General features: G+C 50.7%; 1 protein-coding gene across 1 annotated transcript in view; it reads left to right on the forward strand.

The window, feature by feature from the left end:
* The window catches only part of Tmem132d (transmembrane protein 132D), a 500,207-nt gene that overhangs the window by 343,686 nt on the left and 137,548 nt on the right, over positions 1-18,973 (forward strand). Inside the window, exon 4 of the mRNA XM_027952047.2 lies at positions 1,803-1,986. Within this exon, the coding sequence (XP_027807848.2) occupies positions 1,803-1,986 (184 nt within the window). The remainder of the gene's footprint in view (positions 1-1,802; positions 1,987-18,973) is intronic.

An 18,973-nucleotide genomic window follows, 5' to 3' on the forward strand; every position in this document is an offset into this window, starting at 1 on the left:
CAGCTAGTACAAAGGTACCAGCCCTTGGCCTCATGTGGATGATTCTGGCGGACATCATGCTAGTGAAACAAGCCTGACAGAGAAAGAAAACCGTGCACGCGCTCATGTCCACGTGGAATCTTAAAGAAACAAGAGCAACCAAAAGAAGTAGACAGAGAATGGGACAGGGAGCGCCAGGGCCAGCTGTGTCGGGAGCAGAGGAGTTAGAGCAGCAGCGTGTGGGATGAGCCATCTAGGGTCTGATGCCCAGCGAGGCCACAGTGCTGAGGTGAGCTGTGCACGTGTCTCCTGTGGGACGAGCCCATGAGGGATCCCCTGACTACACCAGCGACCGTGAGCCCATGTGAGGGGAGGGAGGGTGATTCACTTCACCAAAACCACTTTCCTAAAACCACATTATCCAGAGCACGTTAGCCACTGTGAACAGGCATAATGACATTCATTTTAAAGAAGAAAAGGAAAATGAGTTTTTCTATGTGCACATTTATCCATGAAAGAAATAAAAAGGAAGGGGGAGGGAAGGGCTCCTGGCCAGGGGTGCGTGGTCTCCAGGCCCACCCCAGCTTCTGCTTCCCAGATCAAACCTCCTTCCCCTGGGAGCCGAGGACTGAGAGCCTGCAGGACTCCCCAGCAGGAGCCATCGTCCCTGCCGTTGCTCCCATCCAGGACAGCTCCTCCTGTCCCTGTGGGAGATGCCGCTGGAGCATCCCTGCAGTGGAGTCTTAGGTCTTCTGATGCCATTTCTCCACCCTCCTCTTCCTCCTGCTCATCTTTCTCTCTCTCCCTCCCTCTTTCTCCCTTCATTACTGAGCCCCCCATACACAGCACTCCACCCCTGCCCTTATGCCAAGGAGGAAGGCTGCTAGAGAAGACCCCCGTATCCCTGAGCATCCATGCAGTTGGGTGGAGAGATAAGAGGTTTCAATGGCTCTGTCACCTGCAGGGAGGGTGCCATTGAGACTCCTGAGTGACCCTTTTGCAAACAGTGAACTTGAGTCTTCAGGTTGGATCTGATGGATGGAGCATGTTTTGGCCCCCGAGGCTTCGCACCTCTCTCTGTGGACTCTCCCCCACAGTCTTCATTTCCTCTTCTGGGAGGGGCTGGCACGATACTACTTGTTTTTTTAACCTGACACATAGAATAGCAGACATTATATAAGAAGCAGACTATAAAAAGGTACAAGAGGTAGCCAACTAATTAAGCTAACATTAAGAGTTGCTGATCTAATCCTAGTAATCTTTTATTCCTTTCTAGATGCATGCCTATAGGAATCCAAGCGGCCTAAAAGCTAATGTTTGTCACAATAACTCCTGTGTCCAGGTAGCATCTGGTCACGTTGCCATGCCCATCAGCATGGACCCCTTGGTCTGAGCTCTTCCCATGCCTTGCCTCTGTTCCTCTGCAATTCTCTCACCAGCTAGAAAACAAAGCCACAGCACCCTCAGATGCCCACAGAGTTGTCCACCCACCTCTAACTGGCCATCCTTTGCAAGATAGAACTGAGCAGGAGAGGGAGTCCTCCCCTATGGAGACGGGTCAGAAAGCACTTAGGAAGTGGAATTTCTGTTTGCCGTGATGACCCCCCTCACCTGCCCTGGGGATGATGCACAGCTCACAGAATCAGGGAGCTGGGGCCCTCGAGTGATGCTGTGTGAGCCCAGCAAACACTGCAAAGCCCACCGTCAATGGTATGTCCTTCCTAATGCCCTGTGTGGGTGACTGATGTGGGAGTTCCCATGGCTGAACACCAGCAGCCGGTGCCCTGCTTAGACCTTCACAGTTACTCTCTCCTCCTCTCCAGTGTGGACGGCACCTCCTATGAAATCATGCAGATCGACGTGGAAGTCGAGGAGCCCAGTGACCCGCCCACCACACAGCTGGTCACGTGGCAGGTGGAGTACCCAGGAGAGATCACTTCGGACCTAGGAGTGTCCAAGATCTACGTGAGCCAGAAGGACTTGATTGGAGTTATCCCACTGGCCATGGTAAGAGTGCCTGCCTCAGGCTGTTGGTACCAAACTCGGGGACGGGGAAGGTGCCACGCTGTGACCCAGGTTTGGTGGGGAATGTCAGTGAGTGAGAACCAGGCTAGGGGGAGAAGAGGCTGTGAAGTTGACCGCATCCGCCAACTCTAGAAATGTGCATTCTTAACTCCAGGTATTAAAATCGGGTCTGTCTTTGTATGAAAATGATTGCTGATTTGATATCTGTGTGGCATACCATGTAGATCCTATGCGGAGTCTGTCCACGTGCAGCTCTGCAGGGCCAAGGCGTGGAGTGTCGGGTGGCCATGCCTGGTTGTGAGCAGGGCTGAGGCTGCTGTCCCTGAGCATGGCACATGGCTTAGGTTCTGTTGTGGGAAACCAGAGGAGCACAGGTTGTGCCAACAGGTGAACTGATTCTGCAGCAGGCCTCCTTTGTTACTGAACAGCTCCCAGCAATGAGGTGGGGCTCTTTCCGGAAGGGGCCATCAGAGTGCGGGGCAGCCTGCGGGTGCGGCTGGTTCTTGAACCGCATTGATTAACTGGGTTCCCACACTTTGGTCTGGTGAGACTCCAGCCGTGCTGGCCGGGCAGCTGCCCATGGCTTGAGAGTGAAGAGCCGGCTTGTCATGGAAGAGTGGTGGTGGTCACCCTCAGTACCTTACTTTGACTTTGTTACTCTGATGTTCATTGAGGGACATTTGTAAGAAATCAGATGCAAATCCCAGAATCACTAGAGAAAGAGGAGCACTGGCTGGCTCCCCTGGGCCAGGTGAGGACAGAGGTGGTGCTGGGTTGTCTAAAGCATGCTCGGGAGACACGTGGCCTAATGGTGTCTTTAGGAAGCACTCTGGCTGCATGTGGAGATGAATTCAGGGCCAAAGGACCTCTGAGAGAGCTGAACAATGCGACTCTGGCAGCTCTGAAGGAGACCTCCTAGCGCAGTCTCCGGCCAGTGAGTCTGTGTGGTTCTAGCCCCTGTTTGGGATTATCCCAGGTTTATATGATGGCTTCAGAGGCTTAGGGAACAGCATCCTATGGCTGAGTGACTCCAGAGATATTGTCCTTGTCTCCATGATCCCAAATTAATGACAAACATGTCCACACTGCAGCAGCAAGAAGAGGCTGAAGGAGACAAGGGCGGACACAATCTCTTGCTCAGTGCACCACCTCTGCTCCCATCCTATTGGCCACACCCCAGTGTGTGGATAGCAGGACTTTCCCAAGCACTGGAAATCGGTGTGGAAGAAATTTGGGAATAAAGGATAACTCCAAAAAAAAAAAAATTCCCCTGATAGCTCCCTGACACGACCACACAAACTTACAATGCTAGAGACTTTTCTATCATAAAATACACTGTGGCTTATATTTGGAGTATAGAATCCTTTACATACATCTCTGATTGATTCCTTGAGGTAAACTTTTAGAAATATGAATCAAAGGATATGCAATTTTTAGTGGTTTTTTCAATGGTTGCCAAATTGCCTTCTGGAAAGTTTAACTAATTTACAGTTCCACCTGCTGTGTATAATGACACCCACATCCCTGCAACTTCACCAACACAGAATATTAAAATTTAAAACATAGAGAATTTATTAAGCAAAAATTATATCTCAGTGTTGCCTTAATTTGTCCTCCTTGGGTTACATTTTTTTTTATTTCCTTATTAAACATTTGCTCTTTGCCTGTTTTATTTTCTTAGTGGGAATGCAACTCCTTATTATTACTTTGCTATAAATCTTCTTTTAAAGTGGAAAAAACCCCACATGATATTGAATTTACCATCTTGAACTTTCGTTTTTGAAATTTTTTTAAACTTGTTCTTTTTAGTTACACACGACGGTAGAGTGTGTTTTGACATACCATACATACATGGCGTATAATTTCCGCTGCTTGTGGTAATACATGATGTGGAGCGACACTGCTCATGTATTCATATATGAGCATAGGAAAGTGATGTCCAGTTGACTTTACTGTCTTTCCCATTCCCATTCACCCTCCCTTCCCCCAAGCCCCTTTCCCAAACAGGTGAACCTCACTCCTCCCTCCCTCCTGCCTATATTGCATCATATGAGAGAACATATTCGGCCTTTGGTTTTTTTGGAATTGGCTTATTTCACTTAGCATGATACTCTCCAGTTTCATTCATTCACCTGCAAATGCCATAATTTCACTCTTCTTCATGGCTGAGTAATATCCTATTGTGTATATGTATCACATTTTTTAAATTCATTCATCTATTGAAGGGCACCTAGATTGGTTCCACAACTTTGCTCTTGTGAATTGAGCTGGTATAAACATTGATGTGGCCATGTCACTATCATAAGCTAATTTTAAGTCCTCTGGGTATAATGCTGAGGAGTGGGATAACTGGGTCAAATGGTGGTTCCATTCTAAGTTTTCTGAGAAATTGCCATACTGCTCTCCAGAGTGGGTTCACCAATTTGTAGTCCCACCAGAAATATGTGAGTGTACCTTTTTCCTCACATTCTCTCCAACATTTATTGCTACTTATATTTTTGATAATTGCCATTCTGATTGGAGTGAGATGAAATCTCAGTGTAGTTTTAATTTGCATTTCTCTAATTGTGATTTTGAACATTTTTTCATATATTTGTTGACCATTCATATTTCTTCTGTGAAGTGTCTGTTCAGTTCCTTTGCCCATTTATTGATTGGGTTATTTGTGTGTGTGTGTGTGTGTGTGTGTTAAGTTTTTTGATATATCTTGGAGATTAATGCTGTATCTGAGGAGCAAGTAGCAAAGATTTTCTCCCTTTCTGTAGGCTCTCTCTTCCTGTTTTTGATTATTTCCTCTGCTGTGAAGAAGCTTTTTAGTTTAACAAAAATCCCACCTATTGATTCTTAACTTTACTTCTTGTGCTTTAGGAGTCTTATTGCAGAATTTGGTTCCTAAATCAACATGATGGATAATTGGGCCTGCTTTTTCTTCTAGTAAATGCAGGGTCTTTGATTTAATTCCTAGTTCCTTGATCCACTGTAAGTTGAGTTTTGTGCATAGTGAGAGACGGGGGTTTAATTTCATTGTGTTGCATATGGATTTCCAGTTTTCCCGGCTCCATTGTTGAAGAGTCTACCTTTTCTCTAGTGCATGTTGATGGCACCTTTGTCTAGTATGAGACAACTGTATGTATGTGGGTTTGTCTCTGTCTTCTATTCTGTGCCATTGATCTTCACATCTGTTCTGGTGCCGACACCATGCTGTTTCTGTTACTATAGCTTGGTAGTATAGTTTAAGGTCTGGTATTTTGATGTCTCCTGCTTCACTTTTCTTGATGAGGATTCTATCTTGGCCTCTCTACACGTAGTTTGTTGGCTTTAGATGTGATCTCGTTGCTGCTCCCTGGGTCTCTAGGACTTCTCCATCTTGCAGAACTGAAACACTTCCCCCTCCTCCTCCGACATGGGAAACACCTTTCTGTATCTGTGGTGCCAGCTGTCTGATTGACATAGAACCCACTGCCTTTGCAGTTTACTGTTTACCTGCCAACTTCTCAGGTTCATTTTTTTTTTTGATGTGCAGAAAGTTTTGCTCGTCTGATTGTTTGTGTGGTGTGTGTGTGTGTGTGTGTGTGTGTGTTCAAATCCACTGATCTTTTCCATACAGAAATCCCCCATCTCCCTCTAATTACTTCCAAGAGGAAAGATGGACCTGTTTTATTTGTTTATAAAATCTCCAACTATTAAAATATCTGAACATGGCTCACATACACACAGGCAAGCCAAACTGCAGCCTTTAGAAGTGAAGCTAAAGGCAGACGCATTGGAGAGTTCTGCAGGGCAGAGGACAGGAGGCCAACCTGGGGCAAAGCCCGAGGCCTCCCCTTCTTGGTGGACATGTGATTTCACCTCTGGGAAGCTTGGAGCTGGGACGTAGCTACCCTGGACGTAGTGTCCAGGGCTGTGAAGGCTTTTGCATTCTCTTACCCAGTCATTAATTTTTGTGAACTTCCTTGCATTTTTTACAATTTGGGAAATCCACCTGGACTATGCTCTAGGTAAAATGTGGTTTAGACCTCAGTGAACACTGTCCACCGCACGTCCCTGCCTCACCCTGGGCCCAGGTTGTCCTTCTCTGAAGAGCAGGAGTCCTCCTTGGAGCCATAGTCACTCTGAAGAGAGAGGTCCTGGGCTCCGTGGCGGCTCCTGGCTTGTGGCTGCCACGCAGGTTTGGAGCTTGGCCAGGCTCCCAGGCAGCCGTGCTAAGACACATCAGCGGGTCCCATGGCACCGGCAAGTCCTTTAAAACTTGGTCATAAGGCCCTTCATTTCCAAATCCAGCAAACGTGTTTTCACTCTTTTCGGGAAGGGTCTTTGGGGGCTGCTAACATGGATGTTGCTGTCAGTTCAGGAAAAGGAGGTGGAGGATGCGTGGGAGGTTAGGACCTGGACCTTCCACGGCGGGTCCCCACGGGTCCTCGTTGTGGCCCCATGGGTGCTGGTTGTCTCGTGCCTCAGCTGTGACGACCACTCTTCGGCTGCTGCCCTTGGGCTGGGACTTCAGCTACAAGTCAGTCTGGAGGTGAGGTCAGGACAGACTCGCTTCTGAGTTGCCCTTGATAGTCAGCAGAGGGGAGCTGTGACCCTGAAGTGACTTGACAGGATTTACAATGACAGAAGGGGACGGGTGTGTTTGCCAGCCCAGCCCTGCCCATTCCCAGGGAGGCCACAGGGTCCTAGACAAACACCAAGCCGAGGACGGGCCACAGGTTCCTCCTAGTGACAGGCACCTCCACCGTGCCACCAGCAGACCCCGGCCCCTGCTTCCTGGCCTACCTCCCAGGCCACCTGCTCCCAGCGCCCTTCCTTGGTCTTCATGGCCAGGTGGGACCTGGGGTGGCCCTGCTGCTTCCCTGCACACAGGGAGGATGACAGGCTCCTCTGCTGGTTGAGACCCTGCCACTGGGAGCCACGGTGCCTGGCAGCCAACCCTGTGTGCCAGGGAAGCCACTTTGATGTATCTCGGTCCTTCATCGTTTCGTTTTATCCTTTGATCTTCACCCAAACCCAAGCTCCTGCCCACAGAAGCAGCCGGGCTCCCGGACACCACCTTGGCCTTCTGTGCTTCTCCTTAACAGGAGCTGGGGCTCTGCAGTCCCAACCTCGATGGGAGCTGGGCTCCTCAGTCTGGCCCACCTGAGCTGGCTCCCCTGAACACCGAGTCCCTTCCTTGAACAGCTCCTGGGTGACAGTGGAATTACCCTCTTCCCTTCTTAACTCACTGTGTCTTCCTGAGTCTTTCTGGTCAATGTCCTCCTCCATCTATGACCAGGACCAATGGCCTATCTTTGTAAACCTAGCAGACAAAATTCTCCTCACTTTTATGACCACGTGATCGTGACGTCATTAACTTCTGATGACATAGTCTCCGAGCTGCGCTGGACGGAGTGCATTTCTCTCCTTAAGTGAGGGGAGCCGTCCTTTTGCCAGCCACACCTCCCCTCATCCTCAGAACCTCGGCTGGTGGCCGGGGACACCGGGAGCACAGCTTTGAGCTCCCTGCTTCCAGGCTTCTGGCCCTGCCCTGGCCTCCTGCTGTCTGCACGCCCTGCAGGAAGCACAACGCTGACCCAGGGCCGACTCCTGATAAATGCCTGCAGACAGTGACCCCCAGGAATACAGACATCTCCGGAGAGAGGGCAGCTGGATCCTTATCGCCCGGCAATTTGAAGTCAGCACAGGTAATGTGCTGTGACAGTCACCTGCGGAGATCAGGACGTGGGAAAGATCCCCAGATCACAGAAGGAACCTTCTTTCCTGGCTCCTAATCGTGAAAATTCTCTTTATTTTTAGCATAAAAGCGGGCTCTGGGCTCTTTCTGTGTGACTTTTCCTGGCGTTCTCTCCCGTGTAAGCCTGTTAATTAATATGCCAGATACCTCTGTTGTTTCACTCTGACTTTTTGAAAATTCAGTCGGGCTGCAAGCACACGGCCACCTTCCTTTTCAGACTTCCTCGACCAAGTACAAATTAAGATGCTGTGACAGCCCTTGAGAAAAAACTCCCTGCTCGAAGGCGCCTGCTTTCTTTGTGTGCTGTTGAGTGGCCAGTGCTGCCCACCCAGCGCTGGGTGACCACAGCACGCTCAGCGCTCACCGGACACCAGGCAGGGCTCACTGATCTTCCTGAACTCCTGGAACCCCAGGGTGGCCCAGAGCCTGGGTACCACTCCTGTCCTGCCCCACAGATGGAGGAGACACCCAGCTTGCATCCGGGCTCCACGCTGCCCAGCTAAGACACTGGCTCCACTTGGATGGGCTCCACAGTCCATGCTCACCCCCCGTCCACCAGGCAGCTCTTGCAAGCCAGAGCAGAGGGTGTGGGCTGTTGATCTGTGCAGGGTGCAGAAAGATCCTTGGAAAATGCAAATGCAATGACGCACGCTCACCAAATAGAAACGGAGAAGTCTCATTGAAATAAGGAAATCATCTGAAAATGAATTATTTATTATGCGCAAAGCCACTGCCTTCCCTTTCCAGCCCCCTCGCTGCCTGTGAGCTCCCTAATGAGCCTCCTCTCCAGAGGTGATTTATAATGAGCGGCAGCAGCGGTGGCTGGGCCTCAGTGCTGTCACCGGTACCCGGCACTCTTGCTCTTGCTGTCTGCCGCGTGGCTCTTAACAGCCCAGCTGCGCACATCCAGTTGCTCGCAGTGAACAAATGATCGTGATGTGACTCATTTTGTAGGTGCAACAGAGACACCGCACACTCAGGGAATGTCTACAAGCCCCGCTGTGTGCCGGGCGCTGGCCTCTGGGCTTGGGGTCTAGCGGGGGACAGGTTTGGTTTAGCGAGGTGGCGAGTGAGAAATGACTGAGCAAGACGATTTCAGAATCTGTGTGTGCTTGGGCCAGCCGAGCAGGGAGCTGCCAAGCAGGCCAGCTCCCTCAGATGAGGTGGTCAGTGCAGAGGGGACATCTGTGCAACAAGCATCCAGCCTGGGAAGACGTGAGAAGAGCCCGTTGTCCAAGCAGAAGGAAACATGGAGGCTGAGGCCCAAGGCACAGCCAGCTTGAAGTGCTTTCACTGGGGAAAGGCCCCGGGAGCTGGGGATGCTGAGTCCAGGGGCAGCAGTGGGAGGCTGCAGAGCAGCAGGCGCTGGGGACAGGCCCTCACCAGCCAGGGCACAAGCTGGGCAATCACTGATTCCAGGTGTCTCACCCTGATCTAATTTGTAAACTCGTTCACACATGTCTCTCTGAAGGCCATGAGGAACACACTGAGGGGTAATGGAAATGGGAAGGTCAGGTTGGAGGCTAATTTCCAAGTCCACATACAAAGGTTGACGAGGGTGGACCTGAAGGTAGACGGAAGGTCTCCATGTACTGCCTGGGAACAGTAGAACTTGCTTCTGATTGGATGCACTGGTCAGCTTCTGCAACGCTGTGACCAAAATACCTGATGGGGACAACTTAGATGGGGAAAGTCAGGTCTTTTGGCTTTAGAGGTCTCAGGCCAGTTCTGCTCTAGGCCCAGGTGAGGCAGAATGTCACGGGGCAGCGCCCAGCAGAGGGAATCTGCTCAGCTCATGGTGGCGTCAGGAAGCAGGAGGCAGTCCACAGGGAAGATGACCTCCAGGGCAGCCCTCACTGACCCGCCTCCTCCAGCCTCACCCCACCTGCTCATAGTCACCACCCAGTCCATTCAAACTGGGTGGCCTGATGAGGCTGCAGCTCTCACAGTACGATCATCTCTCCTCTGAGCCTTTGGGGGGCATCTGGTATCCAGACATAACACTAGACAGGAGCACGCTTGACCAGGAAAGATCAGCTGAGTTTAGACCAGACTGCGCCACCCGATGGGACCATCTAAGCTGAAACCCTGTCCTGTGACCTGAGCCATCCCATATGGCAGCCGTGGCCATACATGGTTCCCGAGTTCTAGAAATGCAGAGTGTAACTAAAGAGTAACATGAGAAGTAACATAAACTTGAAGAGAGACATAAACTTCAGTAGCCCTTGGTGCTAGTGGCTATCAGTTTAGATGGTACAGCTCTGAACTTTTGTCCTGGGAACTCAGGGGAAATCATGCATTTGTTGAGATGTCAGGCTGTATACTACCATCTGCTCTGTGGATCCATTGTCCACTCCTGTCCACCCTGCACCACACCCCTGCAGTCTATCCTTCCTGGTTGGCACTCAACTGATTGCTTGCCCATTGACTTGGACCTGAGTTCAGTCAAGATGAGAGGAGAATAGGAGGAGAGCAGATGGAAGCTCCTCTCTTGCAGGCCACCACTGGTCAGTGACCATGTGCTCCTCAAAGTACCAGCTACTGTCAGCCAGCCCCACTTGAGCCCCAGTAGCGATACCCTGAGATGCTGAGCTTCAGATAAAGCACCTGTATCTGTCTACCCATGTGGTCTCCCACCCCCTCCATGGAGTGGTGCAGGTGTCTGAGCATAGTTGTCTTATGAGTGCTCCTGTCTCAAAATGCATGTATTCAGATGCTTATTATTTTATCATCAATGGTTTGCTTTTATTTGTACTTCAGATAAAATATTATATGGATTTTTTCCAGCATGTGCACAGGTAGATTACAGTATGGCTCTTATTTCAGAGCAACAAAGGAGTGCTACTTTCTTACATAGATGTTTGTTTTATAAAGGGAGCTGTCACTCAAACGCGGTTGGAAGCAATAGGGTTGACAGTCGCTCTCTGCGAAGGGACAGGTGGTGTTCATTTTCAGTCTTGTGGGCACACAGCCCCTATATAGCAGCAGAGCCCTGCCTCTGTGGCCCCTGACAGCCATGTGTGAGCAAATCAGTGCCACTGAGTCTAAGGACGTCATGCATGGGCACTGAAGTTCGAATTTCATGTGACTTTCAAATGTCACAAAATAGTGTGCTGCTTTGATTTGTTTGATCACAGAAAAATGTGAAGGCCATCCTTAGTTGTGGGCCTCACAGGACTGCAGCTGGCAGGCTCCGCTTTGCCCCCCCCGACCTAGTGTATGTGTAACGGTCTCAGCCACTCTGTGTCCTCCTGCTGAGGTGGAAATGTCCCTACACGACACATGTGGGACACAACATCTGATCTCCTTGAAAGAAAGTCCATTAACAATTTAAAAATGAATATTAGGGGTCGTTGTCATGAGAAAAATGTATTTTCTACAGCAAACATTGGAGAATTTCCACCCAGTCCACTCCGTGGTTTCTGTAGGGACGTGGGCTCACCAGGTAGGTGGCCTGAGCCCCCTTTCTCCCATCTCCCTCCACCTTCTTTAGCCTTCGCAGGTTTGTGACTCAGCCTCGAGATTGTGATTCCCCGCATGAGCGAGCCCTTCTCATGTGTGACTCTGAAGTCACTGAATGCCCTCTCTTTGTGGTCCTGGGTGGCCTCCCCAACACATGGCGCTCGTCCATCCCAAACCCGTCTCCACGTCCCTCACAGTCTTGGGTTAGCCTCATGGCCTGCCTTCTTGGTAGTGTCCACTGGACTGTATCAGAACCTGCTTGCTGTCCCAGGGGCAGTGACCAGGACGGAAGGCTCTGCAGAGAAGACGGCTGTCAGCCTGAGGGAGCGCCCCCTACAGCAGCCCTCCCACCTGGGGCTTGCATCCTCAGAGGCAACCAACCAACTGCAGACAGAAAATACTCTTTAAAAATGTAACTGTGTAAAATATGTGGAGACTTAGGTTTCTTGTCATTATCTCCTAAGCAATCCAGGGTGACACGGTTTCAAAGCGCTGGCACGGTACCAGGTAGAATAAGCCGTCTAGCTTGTTAAAAGACATGGTGGGTGTGCATAGGCTGGATGTGATCATGGCATGATGTTAGACAAGGGACTTGAACATCCTCGGAATCCTGGGCCCAGTCCCGGCAGATGACAAGGGACAACAGTGATCCCCAGCTTCCGCTTGCTTGGGGCCCAAGTTGCCTGGCTTCCTGAATTGCTTTCTAAAAGCCCATGTCCAGAATCTTAGCAGAAACTACCGAAAGCTGAAAAGACTTTCAGAAAAGCTGGCTGGCAGGGAGGACCATGTGTGTTTCAGGTATTCACACCACCAACCATGCCCACCGTCATCTCTTCTACCTGTGAAAATTGTACTGGGCACAAGAGACACCATCTGAACCCAAACTCAAAATTTTGGAAAACCTCTGGATCCACATAACTGCAAGATACCATCTGGCTCCAGCCAGCTTGTGTGGGGGTGGATTTGCAGATGATGTTCTCTGGTGCGTGGGGACCCTGGGGCACAGGGCCAGTCTCGGCCTCCTCCTGCTGTGCCGTCCTCACCTCCGGTTCTGTATGCCTAGCAAGCCTCCTGTTGGTTCTGTCTTGCTCACGAGCACCCACTGAAAAGGGGCTTTGTCAGCTGAGTTCTGCAGCCGTGGGACCACAGCCAGCCCACAGCAGAAGGGCAGTCACCAAGCAGGGCCTGTGGAGTGAGTAGGGAGAAGCTGTATCCACAGCCCTGGCCTGAGAGTTCATCCTGGCAAGTCAGGGGTCTCTCTGCGCCTCTCTCCTCCAATCTGTGCAAAAGGGACAGTGACAGCCCTTCCACACCAGAGGGTGGTGTAGAGGTTTGGTGAGAGTAGAGTTGACCACATGAAGCTCAGGGACAGGCACTCAGCCACTGTACAATAAATACTCTCGCTAATCTCACTTATGGTTACTGACATTGCCCTTACTACTGATGATATGTGATTATTGGTGATAATATACTAACATGTGAGGAATATACTCATAGCAATGTCCCTCTGTTAACAATAATGTTAGCAAAGAGAACATTTATGGTATTAGCACAAAAATGTGGAAGCAGCTATTACTTCCTTCTACAAGTTTTCTGAGAAAGGAAAGAAAAAGTAAACTTTGAATGTCCTCTAGGGATAAAAAGATTAACTGGAGAGTATTTTTAGGTAGTAAGTAAAGAAGCCGTATTCTAAATATGCAGACTTGACCCTGCTGCTAGGCACATGTGAAATGGCAAGGGTGAGTCTCCATTAGGATGCTTTCAAATTCAATCCCAACTGGCTTATGCAAAAATCAGAATTTATTGATATATTATATATGATTAGATTCATTTGGATACATAAAATTTGATGCCTCAAATCAATAGTTTTAATGACAATGGAGGTTTCTTTTTCATTTAAAACAAGTCCAGAGATAGGTTCTCTGAGACTAACAGGTGGCTTTCTTGTCCTAAGGGACCCAGGATCAAGGTGGGTGTCTCTCTCTACCACGCGACTACTATATTCTCAAAAAAAAAAACCTCATGATGCAGATTGGCTGTTGAAGCTCTAGCCATCGTGTCTGAGTTAAAAGTTTGAAGGAAAGGAAGAAAAGCACAAAAAGTCACATGGTCACAGAGTGAGCCCCTGTAAGTATCCTGGAAATCGCAGGTGACATGCTGCTTGCATGTGCCTCCTCAGCCCTCGGCCACTGGCCATCAATGGATACACAGTGAGTTCTCTGAGCTGAGTCCAGAGGCCACCCCTACAGAGGGCCGTGTGCTGCAGGCCTCCAGGGCTATGGGAAGGCTGCGCTCAGTTAAGATGAGGCCCAGTCACTAAGGACAGGGGCAGGGCAGAGCTTGGAGGCCATCAGCACATCTGCCAGACACATGCACCTACCTGCAAGTCCCCGAGACTGGCTGCTTGCTGCTTTACTCCCGGGAGTCACATGAGAGCACACGAGGAACAAGTCACTTCCCCAAGTCCCTCATCCCCATCCATGCAGGAACCAGAGTCACCCTCAGGTCCACCCTCCTCTTGGTGAAAATGCTATCACTTGTCAAACCTCATCCATTTCTCTAAAGCCAGAAGAGAAGAATTGACCCCCAAAGAGATATCATCTGTGACCGTTAATGGGAGGAGGAAGAGAACCCAATCTGTGGCTGCCCTTTGCCTGGTAGAGATGAGTGGACATAGGTTTTGAAGACTCACTCTGCAAAGATACATACCTCCTCCTCCCGATGAAGCCAGTCGGGCAAGACGGGGTTCCCAAGGGTGAATGTGAGCCTGAGCAGAATCCCAGGCCTCCACCAACCCAGGGGCACTCTCAGCAGGAGCATGCATATCTGCATTCTTTAATGAGAGCCAGGACTCCGGAGGCAGATGTCCTGCAACAGGATAGCTTGTGAAGGCCTAACACAGATGTCCGCTTTTCCCTTTGCACGCTCACGTTACGTGGGAAGTCCCTCGGCATTCTCCACAAAGGGGTGCACAGTACGGAAGAGTGCAGAGGGCTCCAAGTCCCACACAGAACAGGATGCCGGCCCGCGTGTATAAATGTGTTGACGATTCCACCTTGATCAAAAAGTCCCAAAGGCTTCCTAATAAGAGAGACAATTGATTTTAAAATAGTTTGAAACTAATATATTAAATACATGTTTTCACAAAATGGTGGTATTGTCATATGGGACTTATCTATATATCTTGAACACCAAAGTTCTCATTTTCTTGACAAATGCTAAGAACTCTAGAAATTTCAGGGGGTGCTAAATATGAACTTGGATACCATTAAAGCAAGGTCACAGGAGGTAATCGTTCCACAAACTTTTTATTAATCTCTGCTTGACAACTGGTGGTCATGCTGCTTTTCAGTGGGGGCAAATTACAAAAACTGAAGCTTCTGTGTCTTCAGTTTGTATGAACCAGTCTTTCCAGGGTGCCACCAAGTCCCCCATTACCCTTAGCCTGAACAAAAGAGACCCTCTTATCCTCAACCCCGACTTTCCCTTTGCTTCAAGGAGGAGACAATGAATGTGGACGTGAGCACACGTCTCTCCCCTACCCGGTGGAAGGGGCTGTCATCCCCTGCTCCCCTGCTCTTCTCCCGCTTCCTTCCCCAGACTCCTCCCTCCCCTCCGCCCCTCCGGCTCTCGTCCCCTACCAGTCCTGAGCATCCTATTCCTGACCCAGTGTCAGTGTGGCTCAGCCGCCATGCTTTCAAAGTACACAACGCAGGAGCCCCTGCCGCATGATCACATGCGAAGCAGATGTCTCACCTGGCACAGTGACATGTCCCAAGGGCATGGACTCCAGGTGCACTGAGTCCAGGGCTGAGGGTCCCTGAAGCTGCTGACCGAGGCTCACTCTTACCCTCCACTGAGACCTCCCTTCATGGTCTAAGCAAACACCTGGAGCAAGATGGTGCCATGCTGACTTTTAGCCAGAGAAAGGCAGGACATCCTCCTCCACCCTTGGGGGAGCTCAGGCCTCCATCACTCTGGGCCACACCAGGCGTCCCCAGCCCTGGTCTGGTAACAGTCACAGCCACCTCAGTCTAAGGCAGTTTTCCCGAACCCATCAGAGCCAACAGGATGGTGTCGCCCAGGCCAGCTGCAATGAGATGGCCCCGGCATCCTGTGAAGCACAGTGGTCGGGGAAGAGTGGGTGCCCAAGGACCTGAGGACATGCGGGTTGCTAGAGGGAGGGGAAGGAGGCTCTCTGGGAATTCTCAGCGGAAAATTCTAGAATGGCTGCAACCACGTAGAGTGTCAGGTGAACAAGTGATCTGCCTTTCCATTCTCTACCAAATGAATCCTAAAACCTTTCCTGCAGAAAAGGTGATTGAAAATTCAAAATGGCAGGCGGCATGTGAACAGGGAGCAGTCCGCTTTTCTGATGAAATGATCCTGGGTGTCAGGGGGCATCATGACCACATCTGGAAAGAAGCAAAACTTGCTTCCTAAGACGTTTTAATTATAAAAGCATGAGCAACACAAGCAGGAACACAGGGAGAGGGGACTCCACGCCTGGGGCAGCTGTGCCTAAGCCACAGGACACCTGCCCAGTGGGCTCCTCATTACACTTGAGAAATGGGGCGGGGGGGGGGGGTGTCACTGCTCAGAGCTGCTGGCTACAGAGCTCATTTTCTTCAACTACCCGCATCAGATGTTGCAAGAAGGTGTTTAAAGTGCTGTGTGTCCTATGTGGGTCCATCTCCTAGTAATTTCAAGGTGGGCACGGAGGCCACCAGTCCTTAGGAATCTGTGGTTATGTGCATGTGCACAAGCCAGCACATGGAAAAGCAACAGACCATCAAGAAATGTATTTTGCAAATCAGGGTAACAGAGATCTGAGGGTCTATTTGTAAATCTTTTATTTCTATTTTGGTAACGTACGTGGGTAGCTGGTTGATTATTTACTCAACATGGATCCTAGGGATTGTGTACCCCTTACAGTAGGTAACAGATGCGTCCTTAAAAAGGAGGGATAGGATGTTTCTGAGATGGGAAACAGTGGCGAATTCAACCTCCTAAAGCATAAACCTGGGCACTATGACGGAAGGCAGGACCCTCGTCTTCCTACGCAGTCTGTCCTGGACTTGACGGAATTGCTTTGATGAAGCTGGTGTCCAAGAACAGACTCAGCTTCTGAGGAAGGATTCAACAACACTAGGGAGTCAGCAGAAGATCCTTCCTGAGAGCCTCAGTGGGCACTGTGCTTGGCCACCTGCTTCCTCTGCAGAACTTTGCAAAATGTCGTGACTCCACCACTGAGGAAAACCGAGGTCCTTGTAGAAAAATCAAGAAGTTACTGAAGGTCACCTGACTGGAAAGTGTCTGTGTGACTCCAAAGCTGATGTTTTTAAACCACCAGGGTGTAGGTGTGCAGCCAGCCAGCCCAGGGAGACACGCAGCCCCCGGACACGTGCTGTGGCAGAGACCACGCGGGCACCTGAGGAGCAGCGGGTGGAGGGCATTGGCCCCGCCCTCCTGCAGTTCTCCTGGATAGACTGATCTCCAAAGTGGAAGAGGACAGGGCAGGTCTCTCCCACAGATGGGTGGTGGGCGTGTGGTGTCGGGAGCGGCCTGGGTGAGGGAGAAGACACTGAGACCCACAGAGGACAATCTGCGTGTGTGTCCACCAGCACTGACACGGTGTGGTGTCTGCCTGTCTCTTCTAGAAACGGCACCATACCAACCCATCATTTCATGGAATTCTTGATGTTTGGTTAGAAGATCAGCACTTGTGCATTCTGACGCAGCCTGAGAGCTATCCACACTGTGGTGCCATGCCCGCTAGGGCACCTCTAGGAGGGGATGGTCCAGCCTCTTACTGCTTTTTCCTGGGCCACAGTGATGTAGCTCCTCCTAGGTAACCCACGCCTCTGTGTATGTGGAAATAGCGGATACAGGTGAAGGTACGGGAAGCCTGTGGTGGGTATGGATGATAGGTAACCACTGCACTTGCTGCCTAGGAAGATGAGATGGAAGGACAGATGACAGATGGTTGGGTAGATGATAGGATGGATAGATGATAGGAAGATAGATGACTGGCAGATTTACAATGCCCAATGTATGGTGCATAGCTTTCTCCCATCTTATTCCCTGCTCAACTCATTCTTGGGGCCCCTCTTTCCTTTGTCCTAATATCCAACCCAATACCACCTCCTGTTGGTTTGGCCTCATAACTGGTTTCCAAACTCACTTCTCTCCCTGTGTCCTCGGCCACTACTGTGCTCCTCCACGCTGCCCCCGGAGTGAGTCTAAGTCATTGTGAACATTTCATCCTCTCCATTCCTCTACACTCTCCTCTGCACCACAGATAGGGATCTCTGAGACCCGGCCAGGAGGGCGCTGTTGTCTCCGATTTCAAGTCACACATCAGTGACTTCTTTTGCTCTTGCAGGAGACCCAGAACACCCATCTGCCATAGAGACCCACAGTATGAACTGACCCCCCAGTGCTGCAGCGTGTGCAGGCAGCATCTGTGCCCAGCCCCTCCTCACTGCACAGTGGCTGGAGAGGGTGGTTCCCTGCTGACTGAGGAGCATGGGGTTCAGCCAGCACCAGCAGTGCCCTCACAGCGCTCTTCAGGTCTGAACCTCCTGGTTCTGAAGGCACTGCTGCTCAGATGGTCCTCTCCAGACCGTTGGGTTAACAAGCACCTGGGGTGAGGGTCCAGCTCCCCGTTGCTCATAGGTCTCAGCTGGGGACCCCAGGTCTACTGGTAGTCGTGTCCCATGTGTGGGTTGACAAAAGGACCTTCAGATCTCATATTGGGATGGCATTTTCCTTGATGCTGCCAGCCTTCGGAGTGTCTTTGCGGGAAGCCACGCTGCACCGTTGACTGTCCACTGCCGACGTCTCTTTGTCTTTGTGACCTGCAGGTCCTCATCTGCATCTTCATGGTGATTGTTCTCGTGCAGTGGGGGCATTGAGCCTGGAAGCTAAACTCAGCACTGCTCTCTAAAACAGAATCGCATGAGGCACAGTCCACCGTCACCGTGGTCTTGAAATATTCAAGGACCCTGCATGTGCAAGGGGCACTCTGGGCCACGTGTGACTGAGACACACATGACGCATTCTGTCAGCATGAGTCACTAACTGCTGTTCTGAACACAGCCAGCACGGACAGCACCCTCTGGGGAACCCGAAGCTTCCAGGACGGCATTTACGCCAGCGTCCCCACCTCCCTGAGCTCCTGTCCTGGTCTGCCCTCCTTGTTCCAACTCATAGGTCTGTCCCACCAGGTGGCTTCCAAGCCATTAAAAAGGTGAATTGACAATGTTTTGCCAAATTCCTTCCTAACCAGCACCTTCTCTAGGCCAGTGACTCTGGCAAAGTGACCAGGGACGCAGGGCCTGGAGGCGGGTGCTGCAGGGCCTCAGCCTTCCTTTTCCTGGGTTGCTGGGCCTCTTCTCTGGCCTCTACAGATCCACTCTTTACTCTTCTCACATCCTCCACTTGAAAGGACTTGAATCTCCCCTGGCTTCCAGTGAGCGTTGACCAGAGGAGCCTCTGGGCGTCCCAGTAGGGGTGCCAAGGGCTCCGTCTCTGCAGGTCCACCCTGGGCTGCGCAGGTTCCTCTACGGGACACCCAGGTCCTATGTGGTTAGCGACCCAGGTCTTGAAGCCAGATACAAGCTGGTTGGTAACATCCCAAGGCAGCTCTGTTCCAGTGACTCCACGCACCCATCCTCAGCAAGTTAATGTGAGGAAAAAGGCCAGATGGGTGTTAAAGAGACAAATCCACCGGGATTGTAAAGACCATCTCGCAACAAAAGCTATCTAGAGAAT

This window comes from Marmota flaviventris, chromosome 1 (genome assembly GCF_047511675.1).
Source record: "Marmota flaviventris isolate mMarFla1 chromosome 1, mMarFla1.hap1, whole genome shotgun sequence".
NCBI lineage: Eukaryota > Metazoa > Chordata > Mammalia > Rodentia > Sciuridae > Marmota > Marmota flaviventris.